Source organism: Trachypithecus francoisi, unplaced genomic scaffold (genome assembly GCF_009764315.1).
Source record: "Trachypithecus francoisi isolate TF-2019V2 unplaced genomic scaffold, Tfra_2.0 Lachesis_group15, whole genome shotgun sequence".
In the NCBI taxonomy this organism is placed as follows: domain Eukaryota; kingdom Metazoa; phylum Chordata; class Mammalia; order Primates; family Cercopithecidae; genus Trachypithecus; species Trachypithecus francoisi.
The window spans coordinates 10,218,657-10,235,231 of NW_022681460.1; the positions used below are offsets into that span (position 1 = coordinate 10,218,657).

Below are 16,575 nucleotides of genomic sequence, written 5' to 3' on the forward strand. Positions count from 1 at the left end.
CTTTCTGACTTCCCAGTTAGAATAAAATCAGTAATTGTTAAAGTAAAAACAAAAGTTATGACACTTTTATGCATCAGCAGTCAAAGCTGAATGTCATTTCCACACTTGTGTTCTATGTTTTTAAATTACAGCAAGCTTCCATATGCTGTTAACTGCAGGGAGCTCACTCAGCCCTCAATTAGTGGTTTAAATTATTCAGACACACTACTAGCGTACCTTCTTATCCAAGGCAGTCATTTTGAATAAGAGTATCCTTGGACCTGATATGCACTTTCTGGTTGTCTAGCCTTGGCTCACTAATCCAGTCAAGCATCTAGATCGTCACAGGCCCACACTTACCATGCTCACGCCTCTCTTACAGTGAAACGCGATGAGCGAGGTGTAGTTGAAATGCTTGTCCGCTAAGCAAGGAGTACTGCTTTCAAAATTCAAGTAAATCTCATTCGCTACCAGATTGAGTATTGGTGGTCCCGCGACCCGGCCGATATCCTAAACAAAGAGCAAGGGCAAAGAGTATTTTAGGAAATTAGCCGTTCCCTAGGAGAGTGGAATTAAGAACTGATACAGAATTGCAAAAACCAGGCCTCACAGGTTCTGAGAATGAGCAGCATCTAAAGAAACTGGGTTTATACCAACTCCAGTTAGAAGGCTTGAGAGATGCTATGTAACCTCCTTATGTCAGTGGTTATCGTTTTGATCCCAAGGTGAGTCCTAAGGTTGGTTCTATTGATAGGTATCTTCAATTTTCAAAGATCCTAAGCAATAGGAATCTCTCTCTCCAGTCACATCAAGGATACTACAGAGTCCTCCCATCACCTGCTGAGGGAAGGCCGGAACCTGAAAAACCTCCAAGGATGCCACACAGTCCTCCCACCGCCTGACAGGGGAAGGCCAGAACCTCCATGCTGACCTGCCACCCTCACTGCCCAGTGCTGCTCTGGGACTGCCCACTGACGTGGCCCAGCAGTACCCAATGGCTATGCCCTTGGGAGAGAGGACAGGTGGTGTTCGCTGTTCATTTTTATTGCTTAGCACAGCACCTGGCACACAGTAGCTGCCCAATAGATATTTTTGAGTGAATAAACAAATAAACGAAAGACCAATCTGAGTATTATGAGAAAAAAAACCTTTTTTTATTTTTAAAAAGTAAATAAAGGTGAATGGCCAGGAATGGTGGATGTGATGAATGTGTGTATGCGTGCGCGTGTGTGCACGTGGGTGTGAGTGTGTGTAAGCAGCCTCCCCATGATTTTGTTCTCAGCTACAGTGCTCTTCATTCACCACTGTGGGGCACGTTCAGACCACGTGGCACCACACCTTCTCCAGTCAAAGAACTTTCTACACCTTTTAACATTTGACAGCCGGTGGCCAGGCAGATCGGACCTCTAAGGAAATGATTCCCGATCGAGGATCCCCGGTCTGCGCTGTCAGAAAGGACACTACCAAAGAGCTTCCTGGGGAGACTCAGCTTGTCCAGGCCTCTGTCTCACACAGAGCTGGAGCTGTGCTAATTCACGCTGTGGCCGATCTCCTTACACACTCCTGACATCTCCCCATATCACTGCCACATATAATGTCCATCTTTTAAAGGGCATCCAGATATTTTACAATATATTTTACATCTTTAAAGCATAATAGATGATACAGATAGAAATACAGATGGCTCGTGAGACACATTCAAGTATTAAAACATACCAAGGATTTGACAAAATATGAATATAACTCATGGAGACAATTTTTAAAGATCCAAATTTCCATTAAAACATGCTAGCAAGCCAGGCACTGTGGCTCACGCCTGTAATCCCAGCACTTTAAGAGGATCACTTAAGGCCAGGAGCCTGAGGCCAGCCTCGCTGGGCGACATAGCAATACTCCCATCTCTACAAAATAATTTTTTAATGCATAAAACCAAAGCTTTCAAGGCAAAATATTTAGCTATTAGCAAACGTACTCTTGCCCTTAATTATTAACTCCTCGCCCAAGAAACTGTTTGCATTTCACACGCGTTTTAACTGCAGAAGACAAGGCATTTCATACAAAGAAACCAGGCTAGACCAATGTGCTTTCCTGTCACTTCACCTAAAAACTTCTTGATTTGGGTCAACCCTGAGGCTCATGACAGCTAGAGTCCCTACACACATATTCATGTTATCTCCCATGCTCAACCACTGGCTACCATCATCAGCTGATAGTTCAGTGTGCAAACCTTTAATCTTCCTGTAGTGGACCCGGAACACACATAGTTCCACTTACTTTCTCCATTTTCTTAAGCTTGAGCAACTCTCCACTTAAGGCAAGAAACAATGCAAAGGTTATCACTAAAAGTCTTGCAAAAATTATCTCCACCCTTGGATTTGTCATACTTACTATGGGGGGACCATCAATAGGAACTTTGCACACAGCGGCTCCAGCAGGACAAGGCACTCCATGCATGGGGTTTAGTGGCTGACAAATATTGATGTAGAAATCAGGGTTGGTATCGGAGGCGTCATCCTCACTCTCATCATAAGCCTCGTAACCACCCGTGCGATGAATGAGAGGAGACAAGTCAACAATAGAGCTTCCATTCCTCACGGAACATTCCGTCTGTTAAGTAGGAAAGACTGCTTTGAGTCTACAAAACAATTTTCCTAATCACCACTAGGTCATCCATACGAATTTAAAAGCTGAATAACAACGACAAAAAAGAAAGGTGTCAAAACGCTTCATTACATAGCACTGGGCACTTCCAGTCAACTTTATTCCTGGGGCGATCAGGAGTGCACAAGTCAGCTGGGCATCTATTAGTGGGCAAGTGAAGCTCATGAAGGGGCCTGGGTGCAGCTGGGCACTGGACATGCACTTCTCCCGTGCCCATCTGAAAACTCACCGCTTGCTCGCAGGCCAGCGGCGTGTGCCAGGAGAAGAAGAGAGTACATGTCTGCTTGTCCAGGGAGATAAGCATGGGCCTATTGGTTGGCCCGGCCTCAGGCCTGCACACGAAACTGATCACGCTCTTATAGCTCAGGCCGGATTTGGAGGGACAAGAGGACCCGTCCTTGTACACCAGCTGCAGGACCTGGTCCACGTATCTCAGCCTCTTGCTGGCCTTGCCCACGCTGATCCTGGTCTGTCCAAAGCAGGCCCCTGCACCACAAGGGAAAGGCAGAGAAAACACAATCACAGACTCAATGGCCAATTTTCTGATGAGAACTTTCTGCAAATCAGGACCATCCATTTCATAGCCAGCACTTGTAACTTCAAGTGTCCAATCTGGCTTTAACCATTGTTTTACACTGAATGTTCGTTCCATCACATGGCCATGTGTCCCCCACATGGGCTGAATGCTGCAGGAGACAAAAGCGTCTCAGCTTCCTGGCTCTGCTCATCCTTTTTGCCGTCGGCACGCAAAGAGGCCGAGGACAACCCTGGAGGACAGGAGAGTCAGACAACACACGAGAGAACACAGCACTCACCCACGCCAGGAGGGCAGTTTTCATTCTCCCCACAGATGCTCATGTAGACCAGCCCCTTCTCGCTGTAAGCAGCTGTGAATCCTGCCCTTCCACTTAAGGAGCTCAGATCAAACAGGTGTCCTGTAGGGTGGAAGAAGATGGGGACACAGTGACTTCAGGGAGCTCAGATTTGGGAGGCTTATCATTGGCGAGCTCATGTGCAGATTATGCCAGCATTGGGACTTCTGACTTCTCACCACGACCCCTGCCCTAAATCCTCTACCAACAGCCAGGCTGTATCATGAGACTATCAGTCCCTTGATCCTTGAGATGTCCCATCTTTAGCTGAAAAGACCGTGGCTCACAGCACCCTCTGCTGGGCCATACCACAGCAGCCACTAAGATTCCCGTGGGCATGGGGAGAGGCTGCCAGCGCACTGAAAGGCAGCCAGCGGCCAGCTCTAGCCTGCCCTGGTGAGCCTGGAGCTGCTGGAGCTGACACTGCCAGTAACCCCAGCCAGGGGCACCTCTCACACCAGGAGAGTGATGGGGAGATGGATTCTCTGAGGGAACATTCTCGCCTCCACTGAAGGAGAGCCAGGAGAACACACAGCAGCCCATCCAGAGAAAGGCCAGACACACCTACACAGCACGACCCTCTGCCCAGGGCGCCTGCTGCCCATAGCTTCTCCTTAGGTCTCTCCCCTGATGAGCTGGGTTTGGTGAGGGCACCGTCTCTCACCTGCGCTGGGGTTAGCAACTGGCACCACCTCTCACCTGTGCTTGGGTTGGTGACCTGGCAGTCGTCATGCTCGTTGTTCTGCACAGGACAGGCTGTGGCCGTGGGCCAGGCGAAGGTGTACTCACAGTCCTCCACGGCGCTGATGAACATGGGCCTGGAGTTCTACAACAAAGCACAGACAGGTCCTGAAGGGATCACGCAAAAATTCCACGTCTATCATGATTTCAACTTACGAGTGGAAGTTTCTCTGAAAAACTCCACAGCATGTGACATTTCTATCTCCATGTGCCTGTGGGATGAGGTGCAGACTGGGAAAAACAAGGGGTCAGAATGTGTCCTGAGCTGCCATCATGGGCTTCCCCCGCAGGTAAGTCAAACACCCAGAGGCAGCAACCCACTTAGGGGACCAGGAAGGTCCCTCAGGCTGAGGAACAGGACAGGGGTTGGGGACAGGCGTGCAAAGAATGCTGGAAGGGCTACCGGGAGACACAAATGTGGAAATCACTGATAAAATTCTAAAAACCAAATCAGGTAAAATCCATTATCAACAGTCAAAACAAAAAGATCCACCAAGAGAACTAGCCGATTCTACACATCCTCCCACTGGCCCCAGCCAAGGCTTACGCTGCTCATCCCAAAACATTTCATGTCCACTGCAGAGCTGGCCTAATGAGTTCAGCAGCACCTTCCTTCCCAGGTAAATCCCATGATTCCTGCTGGGCAACCTGATAAGCCACACTGCAGTCCAGCCTCTCAGGCCCTGGCACAGAGGCCTCCACACACCCTTCACCCTTCCCTCCCAGCCTCCTGGATCCTGGGTACAGGGGCCCCCACATACCACCCTCATCCTTCCCTCCCAGCCTCCTGGGTCCTGGGCACAGAGGCCACGACACACCACCCTCATCCTTCCCTCCCAGCCTCCTGGGTCCTGGGCACACAGGGCCCCCACACACCCCTCACTCTTCCCTCCCAGCCTCCTGGGTCCTGGACACAGGAACCCCACACAGCCCTCAACTTTCCCTCCCAGCCTCCTGGGTCCTGGGCACACAGGGGCCCCACAGAGCCTCTCACCTTTGTCCCCCACACGTGGGGCTGCCCTTTTGTCCTCGGCTTTGAGCCTCTCAGATCAGAGAGGAGAATGCTCAGGGGCCCCAGTAGCTCATGAGTCTGGGCTAAGCCTCTGCACAACCTTCCCAGGAGGAAACTTCCCTGCCACTCCAGGCAAGAGGGCAGGCCTGAAGCTCCTGGAGCACTCCCATCCCAAGCTCCTCTACTACTGCTGCCCACCCTGGAGAGCATGGGGCGAGCCACCCTGACACCCAGCGAGCTGGTCCTGCCCAAGTTAATGCCCAACTCAGCCACCGAGCTCGTGGTGCACGCGAGCACTGGGGCTCACCACAATCTCACACACAGAGAAACCAGCGTGCCGTCGACACCTGCTGATGTGCATGCCATACAAGTAAGGAAAGAATGGATCACAGGCACTCATGATCACTGACTGTGCACCTCCCATGTGTCAGAAATGACACCTGGCACTTCCTACCTCTTCTCTCAAAACCCCGCAACGGGCAAGACAAGTATACCTCATGTTATGAACGAGTGAGCAGTGCACAGTACCTGAGTAATTAACCAAGTTACGTGGCTGGGAAGTGGCAGCGCTACCTGTGACCTGGGCCCAACCAACCTTCTCGTGCTTCCCAACCTGCCGCCATGAAGACAAAGGGCATGTAGTCAAACAACAGTCTCCCCTACAGCCTTCGCGGGGTCTGAGTCCAACTCTGAAGAGAACCAATTCTGAGTCAGGAACTGCCAGGCAAGCTTCTAAGAAGCCAGACAGCACGAGGGTTCCCCAGACTGCAGGCCGCGGCGACGCTGTTTCCCCAGCCTCTGGTAAGGGTGCATCATCCCAGGCTCTAGAACTCACGTCCCAAGGCAGATGAGGACGTGGGGCTCACCGCCCTGCCCAGGGGCCCGAATCCCAACGCTGCAACAGCAGAAGGCGCAGGAACAGTCCCTTACCACCTGGCTCTCGCTGCAGGTGAATCGGATGGTGGTTGACTTTTTCCGAATCCCGTCTGGACATAAGTCGCCATCGACGTATCTCAGGACAATGACGCCATCTCTCCACTGAGGTCCGTCCCTTACCCTGCCGAGGTTCACGGGCTTGGAGCCACCCAGCAGACACGCGGCGGCTTCTGGAGGACATGGCTCTGCAACACCAGACACAAGAAAGAGCTGCCTTTAGTGACTTCCCAGGCTAGAACAGAACTTCATCAGGCAAGAAATGTCACACATGCTGCAGAACTTCATACGCTTTCTAAGAGTCACTCCAAAATACCTGCTATTTCTTCCACATAAGTCAGACGACAATGACATCACGGTACTTCTCACTCACTTACCTGCTGTTCCGTCACTGGACTGGGGCAGGCGGGCATGAGGTGTAGAGGGCAGCTAGGCTGTAGCAGCCGAAATTCCTTCTGAACCCCATACAGGATGAAGCTCAAATTCCCAAATGAAGCCAGAGGAACATTTTAAATGGCCTACATCCACACACCTTCTTAATTCAAGAGGAGACCAAGAATTCTGCCTGTTTCCCAGTCCCTAAAATGCCTGTGCCATGTGCCCTGGGTGAAGAACCAGTCCCATGCCACAGGGGTAGAGCCGCTGTGTCGAAGTCTGCACGGCACAACACAGCAAGGGGAAGCAGAACCACAGCCTCAGACCACGCAGAGGATGGAACCAGCTGCTGCAGCTCAAGATAGCCACACCTGCTTTGAGGTGAGCCACCCAAGAGGCAGGCGGGGCAGCATGAAATGCCACGAGCATGGGGCGAGTTTCATCTTCAGGGTTCCAAGGGGCCATGATGGGTACCAAGATCCCTGGAGGTGCCCTTGGTTTCCCATGTACAGCTGATATCCAGTCTCAGCCAAGCACTGCAGGTTCGGGTGAGCTGTCCCTGCATCACCAAAGGACCGACCATACAACTCTCAACATCACGCAGGCACACACCAGGACCTCCACACCACACCCCCCATCTCCTACCTGCTAAGAAGGACTCCTCCCCATGGTGATTATTTCTATCTATTATACCTCCATCTCCTCATGTTCAGAAAGGGTTATCATGTTCCCAGCAGTCCTCAGCACTGATTTATCCTGGGCCATACTAGGGATCCATTGTTAAGACCCTTAAATCATTCTTCGTCCTGCTGCTTCTTGGCCAAACCACGTCCATGCTGCAGAGAGTGAAGTGCCTCCAAAGAATCCCCATCCTACTTGATCTTCCCCGATAAACTCACGACAACCACCACCCACGAGGAGGCCCTCTCTCGCCAGTGCCAGCCTTCCATACACTCCCTGCAACCACCACCCACGAGGAGGCCCTCTCTCGCCAGTGCCAGCCTTCGATACCCTCACTGCAACCACCACCCACGAGGAGGCCCTCTCCCGCCAGTGCCAGCCTTCGATACGCTCACTGCAACCACCACCCACGAGGAGGCCCTCTCCCGCCAGTGCCAGCCTTTGATACGCTCACTGCAACCACCACCCACGAGGAGGCCCTCTCTTGCCAGTGCCAGCCTTCGATACCCTCACTGCAACCACCACCCACGAGGAGGCCCTCTCTCGCCAGTGCCAGCCTTCCATACGCTCACTGCAACCACCACCCACGAGGAGGCCCTCTCTCGCCAGTGCCAGCCTTCCATATGCTCACTGCAACCACCACCCACGAGGAGGCCTCTCTCACCAGTGCCACCGTGCGGGGCCAGAGACTTGCAGACATTGATGAGGTAGTGCTCTGGGTCTCCCGTCCCAGTGATGGCTTCCCAGTTGTCACTGTACCTTGACAGGGACGAGAGGTCGAAGGAGTTGCCAGTTCCATCTCTGAAAAGAAGACAACTCTGCAGTTAGTTAGGCTTGGTCGTATTCTAGTTAAACACTGGGCACTCTGTCTAGAAAGGTTCAAGTATTCAGGCATAGTCTAAGCCTGACAGAACTTTAGACTCGATTTCTCTCTCTCTCTCTCTCTCACACACACACACACACACACACACACACCATCAGAATCAGCAACAACATAACTTTCCTGAACATAAAAGTTCAGGAAACTATTAGGCTCACTTAAAAAAAACATTTTTAATTTTAACAGAAAAACCCGGTGTCTGCAAAGTGCATGTCGTCTGTGCTCAGGTCACTGAGAAGTGGAACTCGCTGGTGACAAAGGTGAGCAGCCAAGATGCTCGGAGCACACACAGCAGGGGTCACGCCCGGGGCGGCCGCAGGCCATCTGTTGTTTAAAACCAAGGCCGCTGGCAGTTACTGAAATTAAAATGGGCTTGCTGACCTGTCTGCACAGGCTAAAGGTTCACTAACTACACAAATCCCAGATACAGATATTAACTGGGAACCAAGCCCATGCCAGGCGCAGTACTGACAGTGCGCGAGACACACACTCTGCCAACACGGAGCAGGGACGGGAGCAGCTACAGATGCCACCTCGGCGGCAGCTCTCAGTGCTTCCGACGGGAATGAAAACTGGCCATTCATTCAAAAGCTGTATGCTAAACTGGGGGTAACTGTGTTGAATAAAACAGATAAACATCATCAATCTTACAAAATTTACAAAAATTACCTGTGGAAGAAAATGACCATGAACAAGGTAGACTTTTAAAAATACATAGTGTATTTGAATGGAATTAAGACCTGAAGAAAAAAAGGCAGATGAGGGGGATGTGAAGTTTGAGGGGCAGAGGAAAGCAGCTGTTGAAATTTTGGACAGAGGAGCCAGAGAAGGCGTGACCAAGAAAGGACCTGTGAATAGACTCTGAGAGAAATGCAATCACTGACCATCCTGGCACCCAGTAAAGAGCATCCCGGGCAGAGAGCAGCATGAGCAAAGGGCCCGAGGCACATAAGCCTGGCGCAACCTGAGAAAGGCAGAAGCCCCAAGTGGCTGGAACAGAGTGAAAGCGAGATTAGAGGTAACACGGAGGTCATGTCCGTCAGAGGAAGAACTTCAGCCTGTGGGTCCCAGTGAGATGGGTGCTCATTGCATTGAAAGTTCCAGCAAGAGCGACATGGTGGGACTTCTATCTCAAGAGGATCACCCTGATTACTGTGTGGGACTGACCAAACATGTGACAAGGCACGTGGCAGGGAGACCTCGGAGTGGCAGCTGCAGTACTGCAGGCACAAGAGAAGGAGTGCCCAAACTAGGGGCAGGTGGCAGGAAGGGAAAGCTGCCTGAAGGTGATGGGGCAAGAACAGAGTTTAGTGAATATCACCAAACGCTCTAAAAGTAGTCAGTAGAAGAAATAAAAATAGAACTAACAAAGTCAAGGCAGAGGAGAGAGGAGAGGAGAACAGTACAGGTGAGGACAGCTTTCACCGTTTAAAAGAGAGTCAACAGACACCATTAGAAGCTTACAGAGGTTTAGAGTTATAGAAGGTTCCAAAATGAACCACAAGAAGAAATGGTAAAAAGTGGAGTGAAGCTAGGGCTAGAGGAGGGAAAGGTGGGGGAGAGTAATTTCAACTATTAATATTTTTGGACTCTCAATTACAATAGATATGTATTATCTTTTATTATAAGAGATTATAAAATTCTCCTCTGACTTAATTCTACTTTTAAAAACTTAGCATAAAAATATATTTAGGAAGTCTGAGCGCAGTGGCTCACACCTATAATCCCAGCACTTTGGGAGGCCAAGGTAGGCAGAGGATCACCTGAGGTCAGAAGTTCAAGACCAGCCTGGCCAACATGGTGAAACCCTGTCTCTACTAAAAATACAAAAAATAGGCCGGCGCAGTGGCTCACACCTATAATCCCAGCACTTTGGGAGGCCAAGGCAGGCAGAGGATCACCTGAGGTCAGAAGTTCAAGACCAGCCTGGCCAACATGGTGAAATCCCGTCTCTACTAAAAATACAAAAAAATTAGCCGGGTGTGGTGGCGGGCACCTGTAATCCCAGCTACTCGGTAGGTTGAGGCAGGAGAATCATTTGAATCTGGGAGATGGAGATTGCAGCGAGCCGAGATCGCACCACTGCACTCCAGCCTGGGCAACAGTGCGAGACTCTGTCTCAAAAAAAAAAAAACCATAAAAATTAGCCAGGCATGGTGATGTCCATAATAATCCCAGCTACCAGGGATGCTAAAATAGAAGAACTGCTTGAACCAGGGAGGTAGAGGGTGCAGTGAGCCAAGATCACGCCGCTGCACTCCAGCCTGGGTGACAGAGCAAGACTCCATCTCAAAAAAAATACATACATATATACATACACACACACACAAATACATATACACACACACACATCTTTAGGAAAGATATCTCTCTCTCTCTCTCTCTCTCTCTCTCTCTCTCTCTCTCTCTCTCTCTTTAGGAAAAAAGCTTTATGTGCAAAGAAAATCAAAGTTTTATTCCTTGTATATAAACACCAGAAAACTGAAGGCAGCCTCAAACGGCAGAAAGAGAACTGCTAAGTGAACCGGGGATATCTACTGAGAACATTTCCCACCCAGTAGAAATGAGAAACAAATTTGTTTCACATGAAAATATTTACAAAATGTTAACTGGAAAAGGTAAGATTACTAAAATTATGATTTAAAGTCATTGAACATAAATTACTAAGTGCCTACATTTATATACATTCCTAAAACCTAAATGATTCTTTCACCTACACAAATAACAGATGACACAACAGGACAAAGGCTGGAAGGAAAGAGAATCGCCTGCACGTTCCCCCAGGAAAGTCAACTGTGACCAAGGGGCTCGTACTGGGTGTTTCACAGAGTGGAACTGCCAGGGCATCCCTCCAGAAAAACAGAACCGGAGACCCACAGAACCAAAATCTCTAGGGATGGGGCCCCAGGTGTCCAGAGGGCAAGCTGGCAAAGCTGTGAGAGCAGCTCTGTGGACGATCACACGCAACGAAGGCCTCCCGTCGTCGCAGGGGTCACCACACCGCTCCTGGCCCACTCTGCTCATTGTGTGGCATGTGGATCACACAAGAGTGCCAGGTATCCACTCTTTGCTTCGGCTCCAATCCCTTCCCCATGCAGTCACCACAGCAGCTCAAGGTGCTGACGGAGCTGAGAGTTAACCTACTCCTCGTTTTAATATGAGCAAACCGAGTCCTAGGTAAATTAACCGACTAGTCTAATCCCCTGTACCCAAGATCACTAATTATTAAAGCAAAATCATACCAAGTTAGTCTGTCCAAAAGAGACAACGTATCCATTGACTTACTTGAATGAACATTCAGTCAGATCGAAAGGTGGGCAGGCATACTGGGTTCGCCACTCAAACAAGTAGGAACAGTCTGAAGTCTCCTTTAGAAACACTGGCTAAAAAAGTTAAGAGGCACATATATAAAAGTGAGAATGCAAAACTTTATGCTTTGAGTTTTAAGAATGAAAACAGTAAAGAATGGTTATGTTCATGAAAATCTACACTAACTGATGAAAGTTTCAACATATTTTCTGTAAATGATATTTTAAACTCAGTGAACCAGGAGATGTGATTAGATCTGAGGACAGATTCTTTCTAATATGATCCCAGCAGCCTGAGGGTGGGGAGAAGACCCCGCTGAGGGCTGTCGGTACATGCTCACCTGCTGGGTGCTGCGGTCACAGTAGAAGAAGATGGCTGTGGAGCGCTGATAAACCTTATGGCAAGTGTCCCCCCCAGTGAAGTTCATTTTTAGCAAGCCATTTTCATAAGTTAGCTTCTGAGTCAGGAGGCCTGTAAAGAAGGAGGATATTAAACAAGGTTTGGTTCAGGTCCCTAGGCTGTCAAACTTAGCCTAAGACATGTGACACCACACTCTGCAGAGTGTGGGACAAAGTATCCCTGGCCTCCCAGCACCGTACCGTGCACTCCTGTCACATTACACTTTGGGAATAAAATCAGGCTTCCCCTTGTCCAGGGCTGCTGCAACGTCACAGACTGAACCGTGTCTGATGACATGGGGCATTCCTTAGCCTCATCACCTAAGGAAATGCCACTTTCTCCACTGTGCCTGAGGGCTGTCCATGTACTCACCACAGCTACTTTGACTTCATTTTTACAATTTCCTAAATGTATTTAAATCTTGCCCAACAGCTGAAACAGCATGAAGGACCAACAGCCTGCCCTGGAATTTTTACAGCCAAACCTGGTACTAAATGCATTCCCTCTGACGCAATGCTATCAAGTACTACCTCAGAACATCCATCACTCGCTAGCTCACTGTGTCCCGATGTTGTCAGAAAGAAGAGAAATATGGCCTTAGAGTCAGTAACGGGCACGGCTAAGAATAAAACAGACATGTTCTACCAACATCCTTCAGTATGCACTCTGATTAAGAAAATCAAGCAAAATCTGAAATATCATTAAAATGCTTTTTTTTTTTTTTACAGTAGAACACTCATGTTTCTGACTCAAGGGAAAATTCACCTTTAGCAAAATACTTTAATATTTTAATTCCATTCCTTTGCAACAAAAGGAAAAGGACAAACAATGGTACCTGCCACTTTGTGAAATCCCTGCGGTTCCCGCTTTTCCTGACACGAGGAGACCACCCTGGACTTGTCACTTGTGGGGCAGACGTCTGAGGAAAGCTTCCCACAGACCCGGAAGTAATAGGTGTATTCGCCGGCACTCACGATGGTGTCGTTGAGGCCCAGGGGCTTCAGGTCATATAAGTTGCCATGCCTTGGGTCTTTCACCTCACAGTTGTCTCCTTCAAGAACAGGGAAGAAGTGAAGGGCCACTGCACCCACACACACACGTTCATATTTTCAAGCAAAAAGCTTTACAAACCGCCGGGTGCACTGGCTCACACCTGTAATCCCAGCACTTTGGGAGGCTGAGACAGGCGGATCACGAGGTCAAGAGATCTTGACCATCCTGGCCAACAGGGTGAAACCCCGTCTCTACTAAAAATATACAAATTAGCTGGGCATGGTGGTGGGTGCCCTGTAGTCCTAGCTACTCAGGAGGCTGAGGCAGGAGAATAGCTTGAACCCAAGAGACAGAGGTTGCAGTGAGCCGAGATGGCGCCATTACACTCCAGCCTGGCAACAGAGCAAAACTCCGTCTCAAAAACAAAAAAAAAGTTTTACAATTTTTGGTTAGGTAAATACCAGCTATAAATGGGCATTAAAAGCCATTTCCACATGATTTTGTTTATATATAATACAACTCACCTGGCAAACAGCTTTCTAGGAAAGTCTAGGTCCCTGAAAAAAGACTTGCTTCATCAAACAACACAAAACCAAACCCCACATTAGTGTGTTCAAGCATCAGATGCCAAAAACCCATCGATCCAAGCACACAAGAAAAATGTCACTGGTGAAATTAGCAATGTGCTTCAGTAAAAAGAAAAGCTCAAGGATGAGAAATTATCCACCCCCAGCGTGTGTCTCATGACCCCAGCTATGGCCGTTACCACACGGTCTCGTATCTAAGGCATCGTTCAGAACGTCTGCTACTCTATACATTTAAAATGACTCATAGGGACAGGCCCAGTCCTACCTTCCACTCTGACAATGGGACAGGCTTCCACAGTTCTCCAGATAAACACGTACTCACAGCCATCCTGAAGCTGAAACGTTGGTGAGCCCTGTAATATAAATCAGCAGCCTGATCTGTTTCCTGTTTATTTTAAAAACTAATCAAATGGGGCTGGGCCCGGGAGCTCACGCCTGTAATCTTAGCACTTTGGGAGGCCGAGGCGGGTGGATCACAAGTTCAGGAGTTCAAGACCAGCCTGGCTAAGATGGTGAAACCCCATCTCTACTAAAAATACAAAAATTAGCTGGGTGCAGTGGCAGGCGCCTGTAATCCCAGCTACTCGGGAGGCTGAGGCTGGAGAATCACTTGAACCTGGGGGGCGGAGCTTGCAGTGAGTCAAGATTGCACCACTGCATTCCAGCCTGGGTGACAGATGAGACTCCATCTCAAAAAAAAAAAAAATTAAATACATGATAGCCACAGTTAGTACCCAATCTTTGACCTCCACGTGCAAACTACATAGCATTTATTAAACATTTAAGACCTGAAGAAATGAGTGCATTCTCGTCAAACCCCAGCAATGGCCAAAACTCCATGAAAACACAGGCAAGTTTTAAACAAGCTGGAAGATTCAGAGGTTCAAGGGAAAATGGGAAATGGAGTGACCCAGGGACAACATGTCATCGCTGGTCTGAACACACACCGATATCTGAGCACACTCAAACGTGATCCTGGTGGAGAAGCGCTGGTTCCCACACTTGTCACCGTTGACATACATGATGCTCAAAGATCCATTTGCTGCAGCTTGGGGACTCATCTGCATCACACCCAGGTTCCAGCTTTTGACTTCTGACACTAAGCAAGACCCCATTGCGCTGCCTGGAAGAACAGAATTCGTGGTTTAGGCATGAGGAAGGCAATGACCTTGAGTCAAATGCTCTAACAATATGAACAGATGCCAATCAAGAGACCAAGCAGAACTCACCATGGCATCCAGGAATGTAAGGGAGAGGATTGCAAACGCTCAAATAGAAAGTCCTCTTTCTCCCATCGACAGAGGTGTCAACAGCCGTCCAAGGCTTCCTGACTGTGCTTAGGCCACTCAGGTCGTACTCATTTCCAGCCAGGTCTGAAACACAACAAAAAACCATGCTGGAGAACTCTGCCTCCTTGTGAGCTCTCAAGAACGGCCTTTCACCCTAAACAGGCAATGAGGAGGCGTGAACCTGGCATTCCTAACTATGAGAATAAGGAAATCCACAGGAGGCTGAGAGGCTCTGCCTACAAAACACACCCGCTCTGTCCCTCAAAACTGCTCTTGACAGCCGCGTCTGGTGGCATGCGCCTGTAGTCCCAGCTACTTCGGAGGCTGAGGCAGGAGGATCACTAGGACCAGGAGTTCAAGGCCAGCCTGGGCAACACAGTGAGACCCTAAAGACTCTTTAAAGAAAAAACCAAACTCCCACTTCCATTGACAAGGAAGTGCCCCTGCTGCAGAGGGGCAGGGCCAGCCCCAGAGGTCACAGTCTCCGGCATACACTGTCAGCTTCCAGGCCACAGCTTAGGGAGTTTTCACATCTTTTTCTTTTCGTTTCATCCCCAAATAAGAAGCTCTGACAGTGTATGTGAAATGTGTTTCCTCTGCGTTTTCTTCTGTGTTCTTAAGATGCATCTGATCCCAAAAGATAGCTTAAAACTTAGTTATATAGTCAGATTCTCTTCAAGAAAAACATTACAACTCTAGGCATCATTCAAAGAAAATATGTCACAGAAATGTCACGCTGCCTGCAAAACTAAGCATACACACCACACACACACACACATATACACACACAGAAACACACCTTCATATCCACTCACACACACACTGACCCCGACCGGCCTCTCAGTTCTTAGGCCGCACAGCCTTACCAGTGACTTGGCAGTCCACTGGAGAAGGAACACAGGCCAACGCAGTTTCAATCTCAAAGTAAGTGTTTCGGATCCCTTGCCCAGAGTCGATGTCTTGATGCAGGAATTTGGAGGTCTCCGGGTAAACACCATCATTGCAAACAAAGCGGATGATAAAAGCATCAGCAGAACCTGTAAAGCAAGAAGGCCCAGGTTTTAAGAAACAGAACAGTATTCATGACGCAGCCCACAAGCACAGTGCAGCAACAGGACAAGGCCACCACTGCCAACAGGCTTCACAGTCATTCGTGGGAACAATGACACCAGGGCACCAAGTCTGTATCGAGGGACTCGACATGAACAGAGAGGCCACACTCGCTGCAACGGTGGCCTATATTACAACAGGTTTAAACACTGACTGCAACAGTGGCCTATGTGATGACAGGTTTACACACTGCAACGGTGGCCTACGCTATGACGGATTTCTACCATGAGCCTAATATCCTAGCATTCCTACTCTTCCAGAAAATATTTAAATCCCACAAGTTTATCAATCCAAGCAACAGAAGACAATGTAACTCTAATTTGTTGGCTTATTGAACAAATACTAAGTTCCCACCATGTATAGGAATGAAGGAAGCAGACGAAAACCCCTGCCTGCAGCTGTGCTGGTTGCAGAGCGAGCAGCAAGTACAAAGACTCAGGAGGGGAGGGTGGGGGAGACTGCACTTCGTTCGTATCAGAAACAGTGAGGCCAGCAGGTTGAGCAGGAAGAGCAGGGGGCGATCATCTCAGAGAGCCCCCATGGGTGTCCCATGGCCGTACTATGATCTTTAGTAGTAGGTTGGAGTGCAGTGGCGCAATCTTGACTCACTGGCTTCTACTCTAGGTGCAGGGCAGGGCCTCCGAGCTGGGAAGTGATATGATGAGACATTTCAGAAACATCACTCTGACTGCTGTGTTGAATACAGGCTACAGCAGCCCCCCTTATCTGTGGGGTGATATGTTCCGAGACCCAC

At 49.1% G+C, this 16,575-nt stretch overlaps 1 protein-coding gene across 2 annotated transcripts in view; it reads right to left on the bottom strand.

Moving 5' to 3' along the window:
* The window catches only part of IGF2R (insulin like growth factor 2 receptor), a 136,397-nt gene that overhangs the window by 26,464 nt on the left and 93,358 nt on the right, over positions 1 to 16,575 (bottom strand). Inside the window, exons 23-36 of one of the 2 annotated variants that reach the window (XM_033234290.1) lie at positions 15,578 to 15,748; positions 14,652 to 14,795; positions 14,370 to 14,545; positions 13,688 to 13,775; positions 12,678 to 12,893; positions 11,784 to 11,914; positions 11,420 to 11,517; positions 7,919 to 8,055; positions 6,199 to 6,386; positions 4,212 to 4,338; positions 3,456 to 3,575; positions 2,870 to 3,126; positions 2,368 to 2,586; positions 340 to 489 (exon numbers count right to left, since the gene is read on the bottom strand). In XM_033234290.1, coding sequence (XP_033090181.1) covers positions 340 to 489; positions 2,368 to 2,586; positions 2,870 to 3,126; positions 3,456 to 3,575; positions 4,212 to 4,338; positions 6,199 to 6,386; positions 7,919 to 8,055; positions 11,420 to 11,517; positions 11,784 to 11,914; positions 12,678 to 12,893; positions 13,688 to 13,775; positions 14,370 to 14,545; positions 14,652 to 14,795; positions 15,578 to 15,748 — 2,222 coding nt within the window. Of the gene's footprint in view, positions 1 to 339; positions 490 to 2,367; positions 2,587 to 2,869; positions 3,127 to 3,455; positions 3,576 to 4,211; positions 4,339 to 6,195; positions 6,387 to 7,918; positions 8,056 to 11,419; positions 11,518 to 11,783; positions 11,915 to 12,677; positions 12,894 to 13,687; positions 13,776 to 14,369; positions 14,546 to 14,651; positions 14,796 to 15,577; positions 15,749 to 16,575 lie in introns of both variants that reach the window. The other variant, XM_033234289.1, reaches the window with a different exon arrangement.